General features: G+C 44.0%; 1 protein-coding gene across 7 annotated transcripts in view; it reads left to right on the top strand.

Annotated features, from left to right (window-relative positions):
• The window catches only part of LOC110504100 (eukaryotic translation initiation factor 4 gamma 1), a 72,024-nt gene that overhangs the window by 17,332 nt on the left and 33,033 nt on the right, over window positions 1-21,659 (top strand). For 3 of the 7 annotated variants that reach the window (XM_036961508.1, XM_036961509.1, XM_036961510.1), the window contains exons 6-9: window positions 1,860-1,880; window positions 2,251-2,427; window positions 3,152-3,251; window positions 20,755-20,894. In XM_036961508.1, the coding sequence (XP_036817403.1) occupies window positions 1,860-1,880; window positions 2,251-2,427; window positions 3,152-3,251; window positions 20,755-20,894 (438 nt within the window). The remainder of the gene's footprint in view (window positions 1-1,859; window positions 1,881-2,250; window positions 2,428-3,151; window positions 3,252-20,754; window positions 20,895-21,659) is intronic. The other 4 variants (XM_036961514.1, XM_036961515.1, XM_036961513.1 and 1 more) reach the window with 3 other exon arrangements.

Genomic DNA, 21,659 nt, shown 5'->3' with positions numbered 1-21,659 from the left:
TCCACCTCTCTCTCACCCCCTCTCGTTCCACCTCTCTCTCACCCCCTCTCGTTCCACCTCTCTCACCCCCTCTCGTTCCACCTCTCTCTCACCCCCTCTCGTTCCACCTCTCTCTCACCCCCTCTCGTTCCACCTCTCTCTCACCCCCTCTCGTTCCACCTCTCTCTCACCCCCTCTCGTTCCACCTCTCTCTCACCCCCTCTCGTTCCACCTCTCTCTCACCCCCCTCTCGTTCCACCTCTCTCTCACCCCCCTCTCGTTCCACCTCTCTCTCACCCCCCTCTCGTTCCACCTCTCTCTCACCCCCCTCTCGTTCCACCTCTCTCTCACCCCCCTCTCGTTCCACCTCTCTCTCACCCCCCTCTCGTTCCACCTCTCTCTCACCCCCCTCTCGTTCCACCTCTCTCTCACCCCCCTCTCGTTCCACCTCTCTCTCACCCCCCTCTCGTTCCACCTCTCTCTCACCCCCCTCTCGTTCCACCTCTCTCACCCCCTCTCGTTCCACCTCTCTCACCCCCTCTCGTTCCACCTCTCTCACCCCCTCTCGTTCCACCTCTCTCACCCCCTCTCGTTCCACCTCTCTCTCACCCCCCTCTCGTTCCACCTCTCTCTCACCCCCCTCTCGTTCCACCTCTCTCTCACCCCCCTCTCGTTCCACCTCTCTCTCACCCCCCTCTCGTTCCACCTCTCTCTCACCCCCCTCTCGTTCCACCTCTCTCTCACCCCCCTCTCGTTCCATCTCTCTCTCACCCCCCTCTCGTTCCACCTCTCTCTCACCCCCCTCTCGTTCCACCTCTCTCTCACCCCCCTCTCGTTCCACCTCTCTCTCACCCCCCTCTCGTTCCACCTCTCTCTCACCCCCCTCTCGTTCCACCTCTCTCTCACCCCCCTCTCGTTCCACCTCTCTCTCACCCCCCTCTCGTTCCACCTCTCTCACCCCCTCTCGTTCCACCTCTCTCACCCCCTCTCGTTCCACCTCTCTCTCACCCCCCTCTCGTTCCACCTCTCTCTCACCCCCCTCTCGTTCCACCTCTCTCTCACCCCCTCTCGTTCCACCTCTCTCTCACCCCCTCTCGTTCCACCTCTCTCTCACCCCCTCTCGTTCCACCTCTCTCTCACCCCCTCTCGTTCCACCTCTCTCACCCCCTCTCGTTCCACCTCTCTCACCCCCTCTCGTTCCACCTCTCTCACCCCCTCTCGTTCCACCTCTCTCACCCCCTCTCGTTCCACCTCTCTCACCCCCTCTCGTTCCACCTCTCTCACCCCCTCTCGTTCCACCTCTCTCACCCCCTCTCGTTCCACCTCTCTCTCACCCCCCTCTCGTTCCACCTCTCTCACCCCCTCTCGTTCCACCTCTCTCACCCCCTCTCGTTCCACCTCTCTCTCACCCCCTCTCGTTCCACCTCTCTCTCACCCCCTCTCGTTCCACCTCTCTCTCACCCCCTCTCGTTCCACCTCTCTCTCACCCCCTCTCGTTCCACCTCTCTCGCACCCCCTCTCGTTCCACCTCTCTCGCACCCCCTCTCGTTCCACCTCTCTCTCACCCCCCTCTCGTTCCACCTCTCTCTCACCCCCCTCTCGTTCCACCTCTCTCTCACCCCCCTCTCGTTCCACCTCTCTCTCACCCCCCTCTCGTTCCACCTCTCTCTCACCCCCCTCTCGTTCCACCTCTCTCTCACCCCCCTCTCGTTCCACCTCTCTCTCACCCCCCTCTCGTTCCACCTCTCTCTCACCCCCTCTCGTTCCACCTCTCTCTCACCCCCCTCTCGTTCCACCTCTCTCTCACCCCCCTCTCGTTCCACCTCTCTCGCTTGCGTGTGTGTGTGTTCACGTGGTGTCTGGGCGATGTGCTGCTGAAGGGAGGATTCAGGTCACTGCAGGTAACGCTTAGACTCCTGGAAAGAGGTCTGTCTAGTTGTTCCTGCCTGTGGTCCTGTCATCATTTTGGCTTCCGTTTTGCTTGAAGAGTCTCATTGCAATGTAAATGAAGCAACACAGAACATTCTAGTAATATTTGTTTTTTTTAGCAGTTTGAGTTCTGCCTTTATGAACAGGCTGTTAAAGTGCCAGAATAGCTGGTTGAAATTGTTTTTGTATTAACTGGCAAGGGGAAATATAATAGCCCTTTTTAAAGTTGGGTTGAATTTTATTGTTGAACGTTTTTACAAAAGAGGAGACTTATGAACATGTGACACTTCAATAACTTGCCCCGCTCTTCTCTCCTACTGCCTCATCTTCTCTTCTCTCCAGCCGTACTACAGCCGTCCCAGTCTGCACAGCAATGCCTCCCGGGTGCCCCCCAGCAGCACGCCGAGGCCCGTGGCGCCCACACACGTCTACCAGCCAGGCCAACAGATGATGATGATCCCCTCACAGCGGATCCCCTTCCCCAACCAACAAGGCCCCACCTACTTCATACCCGGACAGGTAAACACAGCCCCACCCCTTCCTACAGGGTTCTCCATCTTTTCTCTGGGCCACTCTCATTCTCTTTACTCAGACATTCACTATAACTTTTGGGACTGTTCCATTGGTTCCTTTCCGCCAGGCAAGCTCAATCAAGTGCCGCTATGATATTTGGGAAGAAAATAAATGCTATTTGGAAGTGTGTCTGGTAGCAACTAACAATGCAGTTTCTCTTCCTGTCTGTGAGGGAGGCCCCACATGGCCTGCCTCTCCCTGGTGACATGAGTCAGACAGATTCTGCTGAGTCTGGCCTCTGCTCTATGGAGCCAGTGTTGGGACAAAAGCCCCTTTCCCCTCCCCTGGCCATGGCCAGGTGATCAGCTGACCCTCCAGTTCCTTCCTGATTGTGCAGTGACTAAAACACCACAGAGAGAGAGAGAGCAGGATGGGAGTTACTGTGTGTTTGAGGGAGAGGTGTATGTTAGACGTTAGGAGAGATAGGCCTGCCACAGCTGGTTGGTCATCAAAACCACACTAAAGTGTGTGTGTGTGGGACAAAGAAAGGTAGAGGTGTGTCTGTTTGTTGAATGAGTTATATCAAGTACTAGTTGGCTTGACACCTTTTCCATCTTACTCGTTCTGTAGTTGAGCTTTAGCTTGCCTTGAATCCTCTGGGCTCGGAACACTCTACAATGTACGTTTAGGTCTTATATCTAAACCATTCTGACATGTCTCTCTCCCTCAGTACCGGTCAACGTACGTGGCCACCCCCCAGCAGTACCCGGTCCCGCCGGGCACCCCAGGCTTCTACCCAGGCACCAGCCCAGCTGAATATGGTACTTATGGTAAGAGGCTCTGCTTAGGGCCTCACCTGCCGATACCCACCTTTACCCAACACCACAGGCCTCAGCTTTACACCGCTCTCCTGGACACACTGAAAACAGGGATGCCAATTCCTGAGATTAATTTGAAAGTATTTTCAACAGAATTTCAATTGACTGAATTGAAGAGAAATGGAATTCAACCTGATACACAGGTCAAATTCCAAACCTGTTACTTATTTCGGCACAATAAGTTATTCCCAACAGTGTGCTCTCTTCCAAAATCCCTAATGTCACTGTTCAGTTTGTCCAGGACGAAGGCCTCTGAGCTGGTGATTCAGATTTTGACTGCCCTCTAGTGGTATGTACAGGGGCTATAGAAAGCTCACTGGTTGTCCTGAAAACCAGCTTGGTGACCCTGCTCTCAAGCCTGTGAACTATGTAGGGTCTTAGTCTGTACAGTTCAGCAGTGACCTGGTCAGAGCAGTCCATTTATGGTGTCTACTTTAGAAAATGTTGACATGTGTTGCTCCAACATGCTTAAATATAAATATGAGTTCTGTTATACTCAGACATAATTTATAACAGTTTTTGAAACTTCAAAGCGTTTTCTATCCAAATCTACTAATTATATGCATATCTTAGCTTCTGGGCCTGAGTAGCAGGCAGTTTACTTATCCGCACCGTATTTATCCAAGCTACTCAATACTGCCCCCCCATCCATAAGAAGTTAACAAGATGTCTGATTGTAAATAAGGTTTTGAGAGCTGGGGGAGTTGTGTGGATATAAATTCAGCAAAAAAATAAACGTCCCTTTTTCAGGACCCTGTCTTTCAAAGATGATTTGAAAAAAATCCAAATAACATCTCAGATCTTCATTGTAAAGGGCTTAAACACCGTTTCCCATGCTTGTTCAATGAACCATAAACAATTAATGAACATGCAGCTGTGGAACAGTCGTTAAGATTCTAACAGCTTACAGACGGTAGGCAATTAAGGTCACAGTTATGAAAACTTAGGACACTAAAGAGGCCTTTCTACTGACTCTGAAAAACACCAAAAGAAAGATGCCCACGGTCCCTGCTCACCTACATGAAAATGCCTTAGGCATGCTGCAAGGAGGCATGAAGCCTGCAGATGTGGCCAGGGCAATAAATTGCAATGTCCGTACTGACCGCCCCCACTAAGACAGCGCTACAGGGAGACAGGGCGAACAGCTGATCGTCCTCGCAGTGGCAGACCACGTGTAACACCTGCACAGGATCGGTACATCCGAACATCACACCTGCGGGACAGGTACAGGGTGGCAACAACAACTACCTGAGTTAAACCAGGAATGCAAAATCCCTCCACCAGTGTTCAGACTGTCTGCAATAGGCTGAGAGAGACTGGACTGAGGGCTTGTAGCCTGTTTTAAGGCAGGTCCTCACCAGACATCACCGGCAACAACGTCGCCTATGGGCATAAACCCACAGTCGCTGGAGCAAACAGGACTGGCAAAACGTGCTCTTCACTGACAAGTCGCGGTTTTGTCTCACCAGGGGTAATGGTCGGATTCGCGTGTATCGTTGAAGGAAGGAATGAGCTTTACACCGAGGCCTGTACTCTGGAGCGGGATCGATTTGGAGGTGGAGGGTCCGTCATGGTCTGGGGCAGTGTGTCACAGCATCATCGGACTGAGCTTGTTGTCATTGCAGGCAATCTCAACGCTGTGCGTTACAGGGAAGACATCCTCCTCCCTCATGTGGTACCCTTCCTGTAGGCTCATCCTGACATGACCCTCCAGCATAACAATACCACCAGCCATACTGCTCGTTCTGTGCGTGATTTCCTGTAAGACAGGAATGTCAGAGTTCTGCCATAGCCAGTGAAGAGCCCGGATCTCAATCCCATTGAGCACATCTGGGACCTGTTGGATCAGAGGGTGAGGGCTAGGGACTTTCCCCCCAGAAATGTCCTGAAACTTGCAGGTGCCTTGGTGGAAGAGTGGGTTAACATCTCACAGCAAGAACTGGCAAATCTGGTGCGGTCCATGAGGAGGAGATGCACTGTATGACTTAATGCAGCTGGTGGCCACACCAGATACTGACTGTTACTTTTGATTTTGACCCCCATTGTTCAGGGGCACATTATTCCATTTCTGTTAGTCAGATGTCTGTGGAACTAGGTCTGTTGTTGAATCTTGTTATGTTCATACAAATATTTACACATGCTAAGTTTGCTGAAAATAAATGCAGTTGACAGTGAGAGGACATTTCTTTGAGTTTCTGTGCATATCATGTTTCTGTGTAAGAGAGGGGTGTGTGTGCTTTATAGATCTGGTCAGATGCCATTGTAGAGCTGTTTTTAGGCTGCAGGCTATACATCTTTCTTCCCTCTGAGCTAGATCATTTGGAAGAGTGAACTTTTCTCCCCCTTGTGGTGCCAGTCTAATAGAATTAACTATCTTGGAGGGTGAAGTAGGGTCACACACTCATACAAACACGCATTCAGAGGCCAAATTTGCATGCTCACACGTGCACACAATCCAATAGTCACATGCTCTCTCAATGCCTCACAAAGCTACTGATGCTCATGCACTCACATACTGTACATACTTGTACTTGCTTAAATAGACCACGGCTGTCAGCCAATCAGCGTTCATGGCTCGAACCACCCAGTTTATAATGTCCATCTAATCACTGACATCAATGCAATTGAAAATCAAACCAAACACTTGAGAGCCCTGGCATTGAGTTTGAGTGGAATAGGATCACATGTTGTGCAGGGAGAGGCATCTCATAGGTGGCATGAGAATGAAGCAGGGGAGAAGCTTCCTCCATTGACTATTCAAGTGCGTACAGATAACATATCATTTTCCTCCTATTCCAACAGGTGCATGATAATGGCCCAGTCTAAATCAACTCATTTCACAAACATTATTTTGTACATGTAAAGACCAGATTAAATTGAGAATAGTCTGATGGGTGAGAATATTATCACGTGTGAATGATTCCCAGCATTTGCAGTCTAAAAGGCAAGTCAGTCTCCTATAACCTAGCCCATAGTTCTATATGTTTTGATAAGGTTGGTATCACAACTAAAGTGGCCAAATAATTCCAAACGTAGCCTATAGGTCTCGGACCCCTGAAACGGGGTTGGAGAGCCCATAGCCTACAGAGCCCAGTGAAACGGTTTCTTATAAGCCCAGTCATTGCATGTTGAAGAGTTTTAACTGGCCACTATTTAAAAGAGCATCCCAGCTTTAGTGTGCTGTTATATTTATTGCTCAATTATTAAATTTTAAGCACATTAATTTGCTTCACAACCAGTGAAGGCATATTAAAACCTAACCGAGGGAAAAGCGTTCTCCATTTGCTTTTCGAGTGCAGGCTATGGATGACGTATTTTTTGGGTGTGCCATTCTCAATAAAAAATCATTCATATTTATTAGTAGGCTATATGTAAAGACCACAGCCCAAATTGTGACTCTGCACTGAGTCTGCTGAGACTTGCTTCACTCTGCTTTAGGTACGGTCATCACCGTAGGATATGTTTGTATGGTCTATTATTGACCCTCTTGGAGTTGTTCTTTTAGGAAATCGTATGGTTGTTGCATCTTTATCAGACTCGTCATGGGGTGTGTGTCACATGTCATTAGGCCAGTCTGACACATGCCCCTCTTCACTGGTCATGTGACAATGAGAGGAGAACTTGGCTTCAGCACAACAGTCTAGCCTTGATGAGACTGCAACATGTTTTATTTTATTTAACCAGACTTGAGTCGAGAAAATTGGGGGACACGTACAGCTGTGCTCTGATTACATATTTCAGTGTGAATAAGATAAGTGTTTGTTTGGGCCCTCTGTTGATGAACTAGTAGGTTAACTCTGGCATCAATACAGAGCTCGAGCAAGCGCATGCAGTACCAGTCAAAAGTTTGGACACACCTACTCATTCAAGGGTTTTTCTTTCTTTTTACTATTTTCTACATTGTAGAATAATAGTGAAGACATGAAATAACACACATGGAATAATGTAGTAACCAAAAAAGTCTTAAACAAATAAAAATGTAATATTTAAGATTCTTCAAAGTAGCCACCCTTTGCCTTGACAGCTTTGCACACTCTTTGGCATTCCCTCAACCAGCTTCATGAGGCATTCACCTGGAATGCATTTCAATTAACAGGTGTGCCCTGGAATTTCTTTCCTTAATGCATTTGAGCCAATCAGTTGTTATGACAAGGTAGTGGTGGTATTCAGAAGATAGCCCTATTTGGTAAAAGACCAAGTCCATATTATGGCAAGAACAGCTCAGATAAGCAAAGAGAAATAACACTCCATCATTATTTTAAGACATGAAGGTCAGTTAATGTGGAAAATAACTTTGAATGTTTCTTCAAGTGCAGTTGCAAAGCCCTATGTTGAAATAGGAAAGGAAGACCCAGAGTTATTTCTGCTGCAGAGGATAAGTTCATTAGTTACCAGCCTTCGATTGCAGCCCAAATAAATGCTTCAGAGATAAAGTAAAAGACACATCTCAACATCAACTGTTCAGAGGAGACTGTGAGAATCAGGCCTTCATGGTCGAATTGCTGCCAAGAAACCACTAAGTCAAATCAAATCAAATTTTATTGGTCACATGGTTAGCAGATGTTAATGCGAGTGTAGTGAAATGCTTCTAGTTCTGACAATGCGGTATATCTAACAAGTAATCTAAGAAATTCACAACTACCTTATACACACATGTAAAGTGATGAATAAGAATATGTTAATATAAATATATAGGTGAGCGATGGCCGTGCGGCATAGGCAAGATGCAGTAGATGGTATAGAATACAGTATATACAAATCCTACATTACTCATCTCATATGTAAACATTATTAAAGTGCCGTTATTTATAGTGACTAGTAATATTATTAATTGAAGTCCATTTATTAAAGTGGTCAGAGATTTAAGTCTATGTTGGCAGCAGCCTCTTAGTGATGGCTGTATAACAGCACTTCATGATGACAGAAGTGAGTGCAATGGGGCGATAGTCATTTAGTTCAGTTGCCTTAGCATTCTTGGGAACAGGAACAATGGTGGCCTTCTTGATGCATGTGTGGACAGCAGACTGGGATAGGGATTGATTTGAATATTTCCGTAAACACACCAGCCAGCTGCATGCTCTGAGGACACGGCTAGTGATGCCATCTGGGCCAGCAGCCTTGCGAGAGTTAATACATTTAAATGTTTTACCGACGTTGGCCATGGAGGAGGAGAGCCCACAGGCTTTGGTAGCAGGCTGTGTCAGTGGCACTGTGTTGTCCTCAAAGCGAGCAAAGAAGTTTAATTTGTCTGGGAGCAAGATGTCGATGTCCGCGACAGGGCTGGTTTTCTTTTTGTAGTCTGTGATTGGCTGTAGACCCTGCCACATACGTCTCGTGTTTGAGCTGATGAATTCCGACTACTTTCTCTATACTGACGCTTTGCTTGTTTGATTGCCTTGTGGAGGGAATAGCTGCGCTGTTTGTATTCGGTCATGTTTCCAGTCGACCTTGCCATGATTAAAAGCAGTGATTTGTGCTTTCAGTTTTTTGCGAATGCTGCCATCAATCCATGGTTTCTGGTTAGGAAAGGTTTTAGTCACAGTGGCTACGACATCTCTGATGCACTTGCTAATAAACTCGCTCACCGAGTCAGCGTATACATCATCAATGTTATTGTCTGAGGCTATCCGGAACATATCCCAGTCCATGTGATCGAAGCAATCTTGAAGCGTGGAATCCGATTAGGCAGACCAGCGTTGGATAGACCTGAGCATGTGCGTTTCCTGTTTTAGTTTCTGTCTATAGGCTGGGAGCAACAAAATAGAGTCATGGTGAGATTTGCTGAATTGCAGGGCGGGGGAGGGCTTTGTATGCATCGCGGAAGTTGGAGTAGTAATGATTCAGAATGCTACCATCTCGTGTCGTGCATTCGAAATGCTGATAAAATTTTGGAAGTCTTGTTCTCATGTTAGCTTTGTTAAAATCCCCAGCTACAATAAATGCAGCCTCAGGATGTATGGCTTCCAGTTTACATAGAGTCCAGAGAAGTTATTTCAGGCCGATGAGGTATCTGCTTGGGGTGGGATGTACACGGCTGTGACTATAATCGAAGATAATGCGATCGGTCATTTGATTGTAAGGAATTCTAGTTCAGGTGAACAAAAGGACTTTGAGAGAAATGGGGAAGGACTGACCGAGAGGCCAAGTGAATGAGGAAGGAGAGTAGTAAAAAGAGGCTTTGAGCAGTTTTGAGGGCAAAACACAGCTGTAGAGTGAGAGTAGGAGGACTTCAGAGAAAGGGGTAAGACAATACCCTCTTCTCCCCCGTGTTGTCCTCTCTCACACTCTCAGGCTGCCATTGAGATGGGGAACCGTGCATTTGGGATGAGCTCCCAGCATAGCTGAGGGTAACTATGTGCTGCTGTCTGGTTAGTCTCCTTTTAACCCCACTCTCTCCCTCCCTCTACTCCCCCATCCTCTCCCTCCCTCTCGTCGTGACTCATATCTCAAGCTCTTATTTACTGGGATGGGATGCTTTCCAAGAAAGTCCTGTTCCCTTTGCTTTCTCTTTTCCTGCATGTTCCAACTCTATCCTTCTATCCTTCTCTCCCTCCCTCCGTCTCAGTACTCGGTGTGGGTTTTGACTATATTTAGTCAGTGCTTTTCTTGGTCAACAATGTAGACTCCGTAATGTGAGTTAGACTGAAATTTGTGCTGAGAGCTACTCACAGGCAGATAAACCAGTTCCTGGAGGTTTTATTTCTGGGAGAGAAGAGGATTCCAGTTTCAGAGAGCAGGAGGAGACTGGTTCACACTGTATCTGAGGCCCTTGGAAGGCCAGGTCTGGTAAGACAAATTCACTTTGGAGGACTCATGGATTTCTGAATATGGAGTCTTTTGAATTTGTGATCTCTCTGTGAATGTGGAAAAGACGGGAGAGGGCATGGTGATTGGTGCTCTGGGTTTAGAGGGGGGAAGGATTGGTGGTGGACAGGCAAATCGATGAGGGAGTGCTCCTGATCCTATGGTCTACTTTAGTGTCTTCTGGTCCAGGAACAACCCCAAGCACTTAACGTGGATCTGAAGATGCCTAGAGGCTAGGATTTGTCTGTAGACTTAGCCCCTGTGTCTGGAACACTAGAAAAGTGATTTGTGGTAACAACCTTCATTACAGGACCATGTCATTATAACAGAGGAAACCATTGTGCCTATTTCCTGAAGTAACCTAGACTTTTATCCTTTGTTCAGGCAGGATGAATACTGGAGACATAAAATATGCTTTAGCTTTGTGAACTTGTAAGGAGCTCCAACTATTTATTAGGAGCCGATTGGTCCGTCTCAGTCAATACATTTTACTGTGGAGAACGACCAATATGGATTTTGTGTGCCCATACTGCTTTTCAGGGGGGGCAAGGAGGCTGGCCGATATTCAATGTCATAAAATCTTCCATACATTAATGCATCAAGTTTGACTTAGGTATTGTAGTTAGATTGGTAAAAACGAATGGTTATTTTTATTTGAATGGGAAATCTCTTGGTAAGATGGGTACAATAAGATGTTACAGTCCTACTCACAATACAGGTGAATGCATATTCAATAGGAGTGTGTGCATGCATTTAGTTACTGAGCTTGAACAGTGATGTCAATGGTGCTACAAATTACATTACATTCTGTTTGCCTTCCATTTGGGACTTACAGTGCCTTCAAAAATTATTCATACTCATTGACTTCTGTTGTGTTGATTTCAAAATAGATTTCTCACCCATCTACACACAATGACAAAGTGAAAACATGTTTTTAGAAATTTGGGCAAATTTATTGACAATAAAATATAGAAATGTTCTTATTTACATAAGTATTCACACCCTTGAGTCAGTACTTTGTAGAAGCTCCTTTGGCAGCAATTATAGCTGTAAGTCTCTAAGAGCTTTCCACACCTGGATTGTGCAACATTTGCCCATTTATTCTTCTCAAAATTCTTCAAGCTCTGTCAAATTGATTGTTGATCATTGCTAGACAACAATTTTCAGGTCTTACCATAGATTGAAATCAAAACTGTAACTCAGCCACTCTGGCCACTGCCTTCTTGGTAAGCAACTCCAGTGTAGTTTTGCCTTATGTTTCAGGTTATTGTCCTGCTGAAAGGTGAATTTATCTCCAAGTGTCTGGTGGAAAGTAGACTGAACAGGGTGTTCCTCTAGGATTTTGCTATGCTTAGGTCCATTCAGTTTTTTTATCCCGAAAAACTCTCCAGTCCTTAACAATTACAAGAATACCCTTAACATGATGCAGCCACCACTATGCTTGAAAATATAGAGTGGTACTCGCTAATGTGTTTTATTGGATTTGCCCCAAACATAACACTGTTCAGAACAAAAAGTTAATTGCTTTGCCACATTTCTTGCAATTTTACTTTAGTGCCTTGTTGCAAACAGGATGCATGTTTGGGAATATTTATATTCTGTACTGGCATCCTCCTTTCCACTCTGTCCATTAGGTTAGTAACAGTGAAAAGGCGACTCCGGGATGCTGGCCTTCTAGGCAGAGTTCCTCTGTCCAGTGTCTGTTCGTTTGCCCAGCTTAATCTTTTATACTCTTTCTATTCTGGTTCGAGCCAGTTTGCGCTGTTCTGTGAAGGGAGTAGTACACAGCGTTGTACGAGATCTTCAGTTTTTTGGCAATTTCTCGCATGGAATAGCCTTCATTTCTCAGACCAAGAAAAGACTGACGAGTTTATGAAGAAAGGTCATCCTTTCTGGCCATTTGGAGCCTGTAATCGAACCCACAAATGCAGATTTTTCTTTTTCCTTTTTTTTCTTTCACCTTTTATTCAACCAGGTAGGCCTGTTGAGAACAAGTTCTCATTTACAACTGTGACCTGGCCAAGATGTAGCAAAGCAGTGCGACAAAAACAACAGTGTTACACATGGGATAAACAAACATACAATAGAAAAATCTATATACAGTGTGTGCAAATATAGTAAGATTAGGCAGGTAAGGCAATAAATAGGCCATAGTGGTGAAATAATTACAAAGTAGCAATTAAACACGAGTGATAAATGTGCAGAGAGATAATGGGGTGCAAAGGAGCAAAAAAATGATTAACAATATGGGGATGAGGTAGTTGGGTGGGCTATTTACAGATGGGGTGTGAACAGGTGCAATGATCGGTAAGCTACTCTGACAGCTGATGCTTAGGTTAGTGAGGGAGATAAGGCTTCAGTGATTTAATAAAATAAATAAAAAAGACATTGCAATGCGTTCCAGTCATTGGCAGCAGAGAACTGTAAGGAAAGGCTGCTAAAGGAAGAATTGGCTTTGGGGGTGACCAGTGAAATATACTTGCTGGAGCACGTGCTACGGGTGAGTGCCGCTATGGTGACCAGTGAGCTGAGATAAGACGGGGCTTTACCTAGCAAAGACTTGTAGATGACCTGGAGCCGGTGGGTTTGGCGACGAATATGAAGCGAGGACCAGCCAACAAGAGCATACAAGTTGCAATGGCGGGTAAGTGTATGGGGCTTTGGCGACAAAACGGATGGCACTGTGATAGACTGCATCCAATTTGCTGAGTAGAGTGTTGATGGCTATTTTGTAAATGACATCACCGAAGTCAAGGATCGGTAGGATGGTCAGTTTTACGAGGGTGTGTTTGGCAGCATGAGTGAAGGAGGCTTTGTTGTGAAATAGGAAGCCGATTCTAGATTTCATTTTGGATTGGAGATGCTTAATGTGAGTTTGGAAGGAGAGTTTACAGTCTAACCAGACACCTAGGAATATGTGAACAACTACAAATACCTAAGTCAGAACTGTCCAGCGTAGTGATGCTAGACGGGCGGGCAGGTGAGGGCAGCGATATGTTGAAGAGCATGCATTTAGTTTTACTTGCATTTAAGAGCAGTTGAAGGCCACGGAAGGAGAGTTGTATGGCATTGAAACTCGTCTGGAGGTTCGTTAACACAGTGTCCAAAGAAGGGCCAGATGTATACAGAATGTTGTCGTCTGTGTAGAGGTGGATTAGAGAATCACCCCCACAGAGACTGCCAGAGGTCCGGACAAAAGGCCCTCCGATTTGACACACTGAACTCTGAGAAGTAGTTGGTGAACCAGGCGAGGCAGTCATTTGAGAATCCAAGGCTGTTTAGTCTGCCGATAAGAATGCGGTGATTGACAATCGGACGCCTTAGCCAGGTCGTTGATGACGGCTGCACAGTATTGTCATTTATCATTGGCGGTTATATTGTTTAGGACCTTGAGCGTGGTTGAGGTGCACCCATGACCCACTCGGAAACCAGATTGCATAGCGGAGAAGGTATGGTGGGATTCGAAATGGTCGGTGATCTGTTTAACTTGGCTATTGAAGACTTTAGAAAGGCAGGGCAGGATGGATATAGGTATGTAGCAGTTTGGGTCTAGAGTGTCTCCCCCTTTGAAGAGGGGGATGACCGCGGCAGCTTTCCAAACTTTTGGGGATCTCGGACAATACGAAAGAGGTTGGTTGAACAGGCCAGTAATAGGGTTTGCAACAATTGCGAAGGATAATTTTAGGAACAGAGGGTCCAGATTGTCTAGCCCAGCTGATTTGTAGGGGTCCAGATTTTGCAGCTCTTTCAGTCAGTCTTTCCTAGCCTCAGTGCCGTGGGCAGCTGGGGGGGTGCTCTTATTCTCCTTGGACTTTAGTGTCCCAGAACTTTTTGGAGTTGCTACTACAGGATGTAAGTTTCTGTTAGGAATGCAAATGCTTGCTTTTTCAAACTGCCTGTGTATATGGGTTCCTAACTTCCCTGAAAAGTTGCATATCACGGGGGCTATTCGATGCTAATGCAGTACGCCACAGCATGTTTTTGTGCTGGTCAAGCGCAGTCAGGTCTGGAGTGAACCCAGGGCAAAATCGGTTCTTAGTTCTACTTTTTTTTTAAATGTTGATCTCTAGTCAATGAACAGCATTCTTGCATAGGTATTCCTATTGTCCAGATGGGATAGGGCAGTTTGATGGCGATTTAATCACCTGTGGCCCTATTGGCCCAGTAAGCAAATTAAAGTGGGTCTAGGGTGACAGGTAAGGTGGAGATGATATGATCCTTGACTAGCCTCTCAAAGCACTTCATGATGACAGAACTGAGTGCTATGTGGTGATAGTAATTTAGTTACGCTACCTTTGCCTTCGTGTGTGTGTGTGTGTGTCTATATACAGTTGGAGTTGGAAGTTTACATACACCTTAGCCAAATACATTTAAACTTATTTTTTCACAAATCCTGACATTTACTTCCAGTAAAAATTCCCTGTATTATGTCAGTTAGGATTAGAGGTAGACCGATTAATCGGAAAGGCCAATTTCACGTTTTCATAACAATCGGAAATCGCTATTTTTGGACACCAATTTGGCTGGTTTAAAAAATATATATATTTTTTTTATACACCTTTTATTTAATCTTTATTTAACTAGGCAAGTCAGTTAAGAATACATCCTTATTTTCAATGACGAATTTGTGTAACCGATGTGAAATGGCTAGCTAGTTAGCGGGGTGTGCGCTAATAGCGTTTCAAACGTCACTCGCTCTGAGACTTGGAGTGGTTATTCCCCTTGCTCTGCATGGGTAACGCTGCTTCGAGGGTGGCTGTTGTCGTTGTGTTCCTGGTTCGAGCCCAGGTAGGAGCGGGACGGAAGCTATACTGTTACACTGGCAATACTAAAGTGCCTATAAGAACATCCAATAGTCAAAGGTTAATGAAATACAAATGGTATAGAGAGAAATAGTCCTATAATTCCTATAATAACGACAACCTCATGTTAATAACGACAAGACTCATGTTAAAAGGAACCACCAGCTTTCATGTGTTCTCATGTTCTGAGCAAGGAACTTAAACGTTAGCTTTCTTACATGACACATATTGCACTTTTACTTTCTTCTCCAACACTTTGTTTTTGCATTATTTAAACCAAATTGAACATGTTTCATTATTTGAGGCTATTGATGTATTATATGAAGTTAAAATAAGTATTAATTCAGTATTGTTGTAATTGTCATTATTACAAATGTAAAAAAATTGGGCAATTAATCGGAATCTGCTTTTTTTTTGGTCCTCCCAATAATCGGTATCGGCGTTGAAAAATCATAATCGGTCGACCTCTAGTTAGGATCACCACTTTATTTTAAGAATGTGAAATGTCAGAATAATAGTAGAGAAATGGAGAATGATTTATTTTAGCTTTTATTTCTTTCATCACATTCCCAGTGGGTCAGAAGTTTACATACACTCAATTCGTATTTGGTAGCATTGCCTTTAAATTGTTTAACTCCCGTCAAACGTTTCAGGTAGCCTTCCACAAGCTTCCCACAATAAGTTGGGTGAATTTTGGCCCATTCCTCCTGACAGAGCTGGTGTAATTGAGTCAGGTTTGTAGGCCTCTTTGCTCACACATGGTAATTCAGTTCTGCCCACAAATGTTCTATAGGATTGAGGTCAGGGCTTTGTGATGGCCACTCCAATACCTTGACTTTGTTGTCCTTTGCCACAACTTTGGAAATATGCTTGGGGTCATTCTCCATTTGGAAGATCCATTTGCGACCAAAAGCTGGTCCTTTTGTGACAGTGCTGAAAAGCAGTGCTAAGGTTTTTTGAGGGATTCAGTTAATTTGCATGGCAAAGAGGGACATTGCAATTAATCTGATCACTCTTCATAACATTCTGGAGTATATGCAAATTGCCATCATACAAACTGAGGCAGCGGACTTTGTGAAAAATGTGTCATTCTCAAAATCTTTGGCCACAACTGTAGGTGTCCTAACCAACTTGCCAAAACTACAGTTTGTTAACAAAAAATGTGTGGAGTGGCTGAAAAACGAGTTTTCAGCATTGAAGGTCCTCAAGAACACAGTGGCCTCCATTATTAAATGGAAGATGTTTGGAACCACCAATACTCTTCCTAGAGCTGGTCGCCAGGCAATACTGAGCAATCGGGTTAGACGGGCCTTGGTCAGCGAGGTGACTAAGAACCTGATGGTCACTGACAGAGCTCCAGAGTTCCTCTGTGGAGATGGAGGAACCTTCCAGAAGGAACACTATCTCTGCAGCGTCCACCAATCAGGCCTTTATGGTAGCGTGGCCAGATAGAAGCCACTCCTTTGTAAAAGGCACATGACAGCCTGCTTGGAGTTTGCCAAAAGGCACCTTAAGGACTCTCAGACCATGAGAGACAAGATTCTCTGGTCTGATGAAACTAACATTGAATTCTTTGGCCTGCATGGCGGAAGGAGGAAGGAAATGAGGAAATCTGGCACCATCCTTTGGTGAAGCGTCGTACCCAACAAGAATTGAGGCTGCAATCATTTCCAAAGGTGATTCAACAAAGTGCTGAGTAAAGTGTTGGAATACTTATGTAAATGTTATTTTGTTTTTTTAAAAAATACATTTCTAAACCCTATATTTTGTTATTATGGGGTATTGTGTAGATTTTTAGCTAATTAAAGATACTAATAGCCTCTGTCTTTTGTGCAATACACAAGCTCCTCTGGCCTCTCCTTAGCTCTTGGAGTCCTTTGCAGAAAAAGCTAGACCATAATAACTTGCTGGATATAATTGTTTTTGCATTTGTTATGGAAAGAGTATTCCAGGATGGACGCAAGATAATTTCCCTGAGTGTTAAATACTGCAGCCAATAGAACTCATGGTTGGAGAGAAGATCAAACGCATGATGGTGGTCGGCTATAGCATTTATTTATTCAGACCATAACCATTCAATCTTCGTGAAGAGAAGTGAAAGCCTTCTGCATCTAATTCTAGTGCTATATTATTCAAGGATGACAATAGAATGATTAAGATGAGGACAACTTATTTCATTTAACTGTTGGAAGGAATTAACCTGTAGTGACGCCCAGCCCGTAAACGGGACCGTTATCATCATCTGACACTAATTAGCATAACGCAACGGACATAAATCTTCCTAGAAAATCTTCCTATTCATGAAAATCACAAGTGAAATATATTGGAACACAGCTTAGCCTTTTGTTAATCACCCTGTCATCTCATTTTTTTTAAATATGCTTTACAGCCAACGCTAGACAAGCATTTGTGTAAGTTTATCATAGCCTAGCATAGCATTATGCCTTGCTAGCAGCAGGCAAACTTGTCACGAAATCAGAAAAGCAATCAAATTAAATAGTTTACCTTTGATGAACTTCGGATGTTTTCACTCATGAGACTCCCAGGTAGACAGCCAAGTTCATTTTTTCCCAAAATATTATTTTTGTAGGCGAAATAGCTCCGTTTGTTCTTCACGTTTGGCTAAGAAATTGCGGTCACCACAACGCCGAAAAATATTCCAAATTGGCTCCATAATATTGACAGAAACATGGCAAACGTTGTTTAGAATCCATCCTCAAGGTGTTTTTCTAATATCTATTTGATAATATATCCGTCGGGACAATTCCTTTTTCTCTAGGACCGATTGGAGTAATGGCTACCTCTGCACTTTACGCGAGAATCTCTCTCGGAGCCACCATGTGACCACTTACGCAATATACCCCCATACGGCTATTCTTCAACAGAAATGCGTAAAACTACGTCACCATGCTGTAGACACATTGGGGAATACGTAGAAAGCGTAAGCTCGTTGATGGTACATTCACAGCCATATAGGGAGTCATTGGAACGCAGCGCTTTCAAAACCTGGGGCACTTCCGGATTGGATTTTTCTCAGGCTTTCGCCTGCAACATCAGTTCTGTTATACTCACAGACAATATCTTTACAGTTTTGGAAACGTTAGTGTTTTCTATCCAAAGCTGTCAATTATATGCATATTCTAGCATCTTTTCCTGACAAAATATCCCATTTAAAACGGGAAAGTTTTTTTTCCAAAAATGAAAATACTGCCCCCAACACCAAGAGGTTAAGCAACAATAGAAAGTGGTGTAAATATTATGAAATGTGTGTGTATATGTATGTATGTATGTATGTATATGTGTATATGTGTATATGTGTGTGTATATGTATATATTGTATATGTGTGTATATATATATATATATATATATAACACACACACACACACACACACACACACACACACACACACACATATATATATATATATATATATATATATATATATATATATATATATATATATATATACACACACACATATATTTTATTTATATATATATATGTATGTATGTATGTGTGTGTGTGTGTGTGTGTGTGTGTGTGTGTGTGTGTGTATATATGTATGTGTGTATATATGTATGTATGTATGTATGTGTGTGTGTGTGTGTGTCATAGGCCCTATTATATTTTAAAATCAAATTCTCTAGCCTATACTCGTATATTTGTAGGCCGTATGTGTGGCACCATAATCGCATGTTCTGTTTTGCTTAATCATGGTTTAATGATGCGTCTTTCCAGTCCATATAGTACAGTAATACAGTTTACACATTCAAAGATTAGCCTACTGGTTAGTTTCATTTATTTACCCAAGAGAGCATATAGCGAGCTACGTTAATGTGCCTATGTCATGTATTGGATAACTGCACAATCATTTGGGCTTTGTCTCATTAAATGTCTTTAATGTAGGGCTCATGAAATGTATTTTAATATATTGCTCATCAGGCTCAGATAACATCCGGTTTGAGTTTCCATGCTAATCAAATCCAAACGTGTGTGTGTGTGTGCTTTATACTTTTAGAATGAGATTTCTGGTTTTGGTGTGAAGTACCGGGTTACCCGGGTGAAATGGGATTTATTCTCAGGATGCAACATTTTGTAAAATACCAGTAAAATATTCGACCCATAGTCCATGCAACTTATTATGTGACTTGTTAAGCAAATGTTTATTTAGGCTTCCCAAAAGGGGTTGAATACCTATTGACTCCAGACATTTCAGCTTTTCATATTCAAAAAAATTATAATAATAACAATAAAAAAATGTAAAGCATAATTCCACATTATGGGGTGTTTGTGTGTAGGCCAGTAATGACAAAAAGTCTGACTTGTTATTATTGATGCGCTAGTCATTTTCCGTGTTCTGGCGATTTCTTTTTTTGATTTTTTTTATTCAGCTGTCAGGACACCACTCTAAACTACTCCACTGCCAGGATGAAATTTGAAATAACTTAATTGGCAAATTTAATTTCAAGAAATGGGCATGTTGTAACTGAATCCTACTGCTACAATTGGATGGAGCGAGGCTGTAGCAACGCTCCCTTTTAATATCTCTCGCCATCGCTCACATCACTTGTTGCTGTTCACTGCTAATATGAGAGATGGCTCAATGGCGATGAAATTTGCTGCCAAGCCATACGTGTGTAATATCTAGCAAGGAGAACAAGAGTAGAAAAGATTTGAGAAGCGAGAACTAGGGATGCACGATATATCAGTAAGCTAATCAGAACCGGACGATATTATTTATTATTATTTAACCAGGTAGGCTAGTTGAGAACACGTTCTCATTTACAACTGCGACCTGACAATCAACCGTTCTGTCGTGGATGATGGCTTTCACCATCTGGTCGAGCACCTTGAGCCCCGGGTACACACTACCAAGTAGCCGCTATTTTTCAGATCTAGCCCTACCGGACTTACACAGTATTGTTGAAACGCACATCCATGGGCGTCACTGCTATTAGCTTCACAACTGACATTTGGACCAGCGATATTAGCCCCATAAGCATGCTGTCTGACAGCACAGTGGGTCGACAAGGATTTCGTACTGAGGAAAACTATATTGCATACTCAAGACTGCTGGTTCTCATACCGCTGCCATTGCAATGGCATTTGAGAACATGTTTGAAACTTGGAAACATGAACACACTCCTAGCTCCATTCAAACAACTGACTGGAGAAATAAGCTCATCAACTGCATCTGCAGCAGACGTGATACCCTCTGTCATGGCATTGAAACACCTGCTCAACAAAACTGCCAGCACAGACCGTGGGGTTAAAACTTGCAAAAGTACTCTACTAGAGGCTGTGAACAAGCGATTCGGTGGCATTCTCTGAGCCTCTTTACTGTGTCGCCACCATACTCGATACTTGGTACAAGGACAGCTACTTCGATGCAGACAAAAAACATGGTTTACGTGAAATGTGAGAGACTGCTGGATCGGATGGAAACGGACAGAGTGACAGTGTGCACCGAAGAAGAGAGGCCACAGACAGACAGCTGGAACTTCACTACTTGACATGTATGATGAAATCCTGGTTCAGAATGAAACGACTGAACAAATTAACAAAACAGCACAGCATGTAAGTGAAATAAATTGTTTTACTGGTGACGGGGACATACGTAAATGCCAATATGTCTCTGTAATAAAGCCCTATTGTGTGTGAAAGGTCACTCTGATTGGCTGGGCCTGGCTCCCAATATGTTAGGGCTGAATGAAATGATTTGAACTGACTGATTTCCTTATAGGAACTGTATCTCAGCGATATCTTTGAAATTGTTGCATATTGCATTTTTATATTCAGTATGATTGTATGCTAATTTAAATGTTTGTGGCGTCTCTTTTTCCACAGCAGGGGCATACTACCCGGCCCAACAGCAGTACACGCCCTCCTTGCCGACTGCTCCGGCTATCATGAACCCTCCCCCCCAGCAGCAGCAACTACCTCCACAGCAACAGATCCAGCCCAAAAGGGAGCGCAAACAGGTACAGGTAAACTCATCGTCCCACCTCTACCTGTTATACACCACCTACAGTGCCTTGCGAAAGTATTCGGCCCCCTTGAACTTTGCGACCTTTTGCCACATTTCAGGCTTCAAACATAAATATATAAAACTGTATTTTTTTGTGAAGAATCAACAACAAGTGGGACACAATCATGAAGTGGAACGACATTTATTGGATATTTAAAACTTTTTTAACAAATCAAAAACTGAAAAATTGGGCGTGCAAAATTATTCAGCCCCCTTAAGTTAATACTTTGTAGCGCCACCTTTTGCTACGATTACAGCTGTAAGTCGCTTGGGGTATGTCTCTATCAGTTTTGCACATCGAGAGACTGACATTTTTTCCCATTCCTCCTTGCAAAACAGCTCAAGCTCAGTGAGGTTGGATGGAGAGCATTTGTGAACAGCAGTTTTCAGTTCTTTCCACAGATTCTCGATTGGATTCAGGTCTGGACTTTGACTTGGCCATTCTAACACCTGGATATGTTTATTTTTGAACCATTCCATTGTAGATTTTGCTTTATGTTTTGGATCATTGTCTTGTTGGAAGACAAATCTCCGTCGCAGTCTCAGGTCTTTTGCAGACTCCATCAGGTTTTCTTCCAGAATGGTCCTGTATTTGGCTCCATCCATCTCCCCATCAATTTTAACCATCTTCCCTGTCACTGCTGAAGAAAAGCAGGCCCAAACCATGATGCTGCCACCACCATGTTTGACAGTGGGGATGGTGTGTTCAGCTGTGTTGCTTTTA

This window comes from Oncorhynchus mykiss, chromosome 24, assembly GCF_013265735.2.
Source record: "Oncorhynchus mykiss isolate Arlee chromosome 24, USDA_OmykA_1.1, whole genome shotgun sequence".
NCBI classification, from domain to species: Eukaryota; Metazoa; Chordata; class Actinopteri; order Salmoniformes; family Salmonidae; genus Oncorhynchus; species Oncorhynchus mykiss.
Note: the sequence above shows the minus strand (reverse complement) of the source record. Positions and strands in the feature narration are given on the sequence as shown.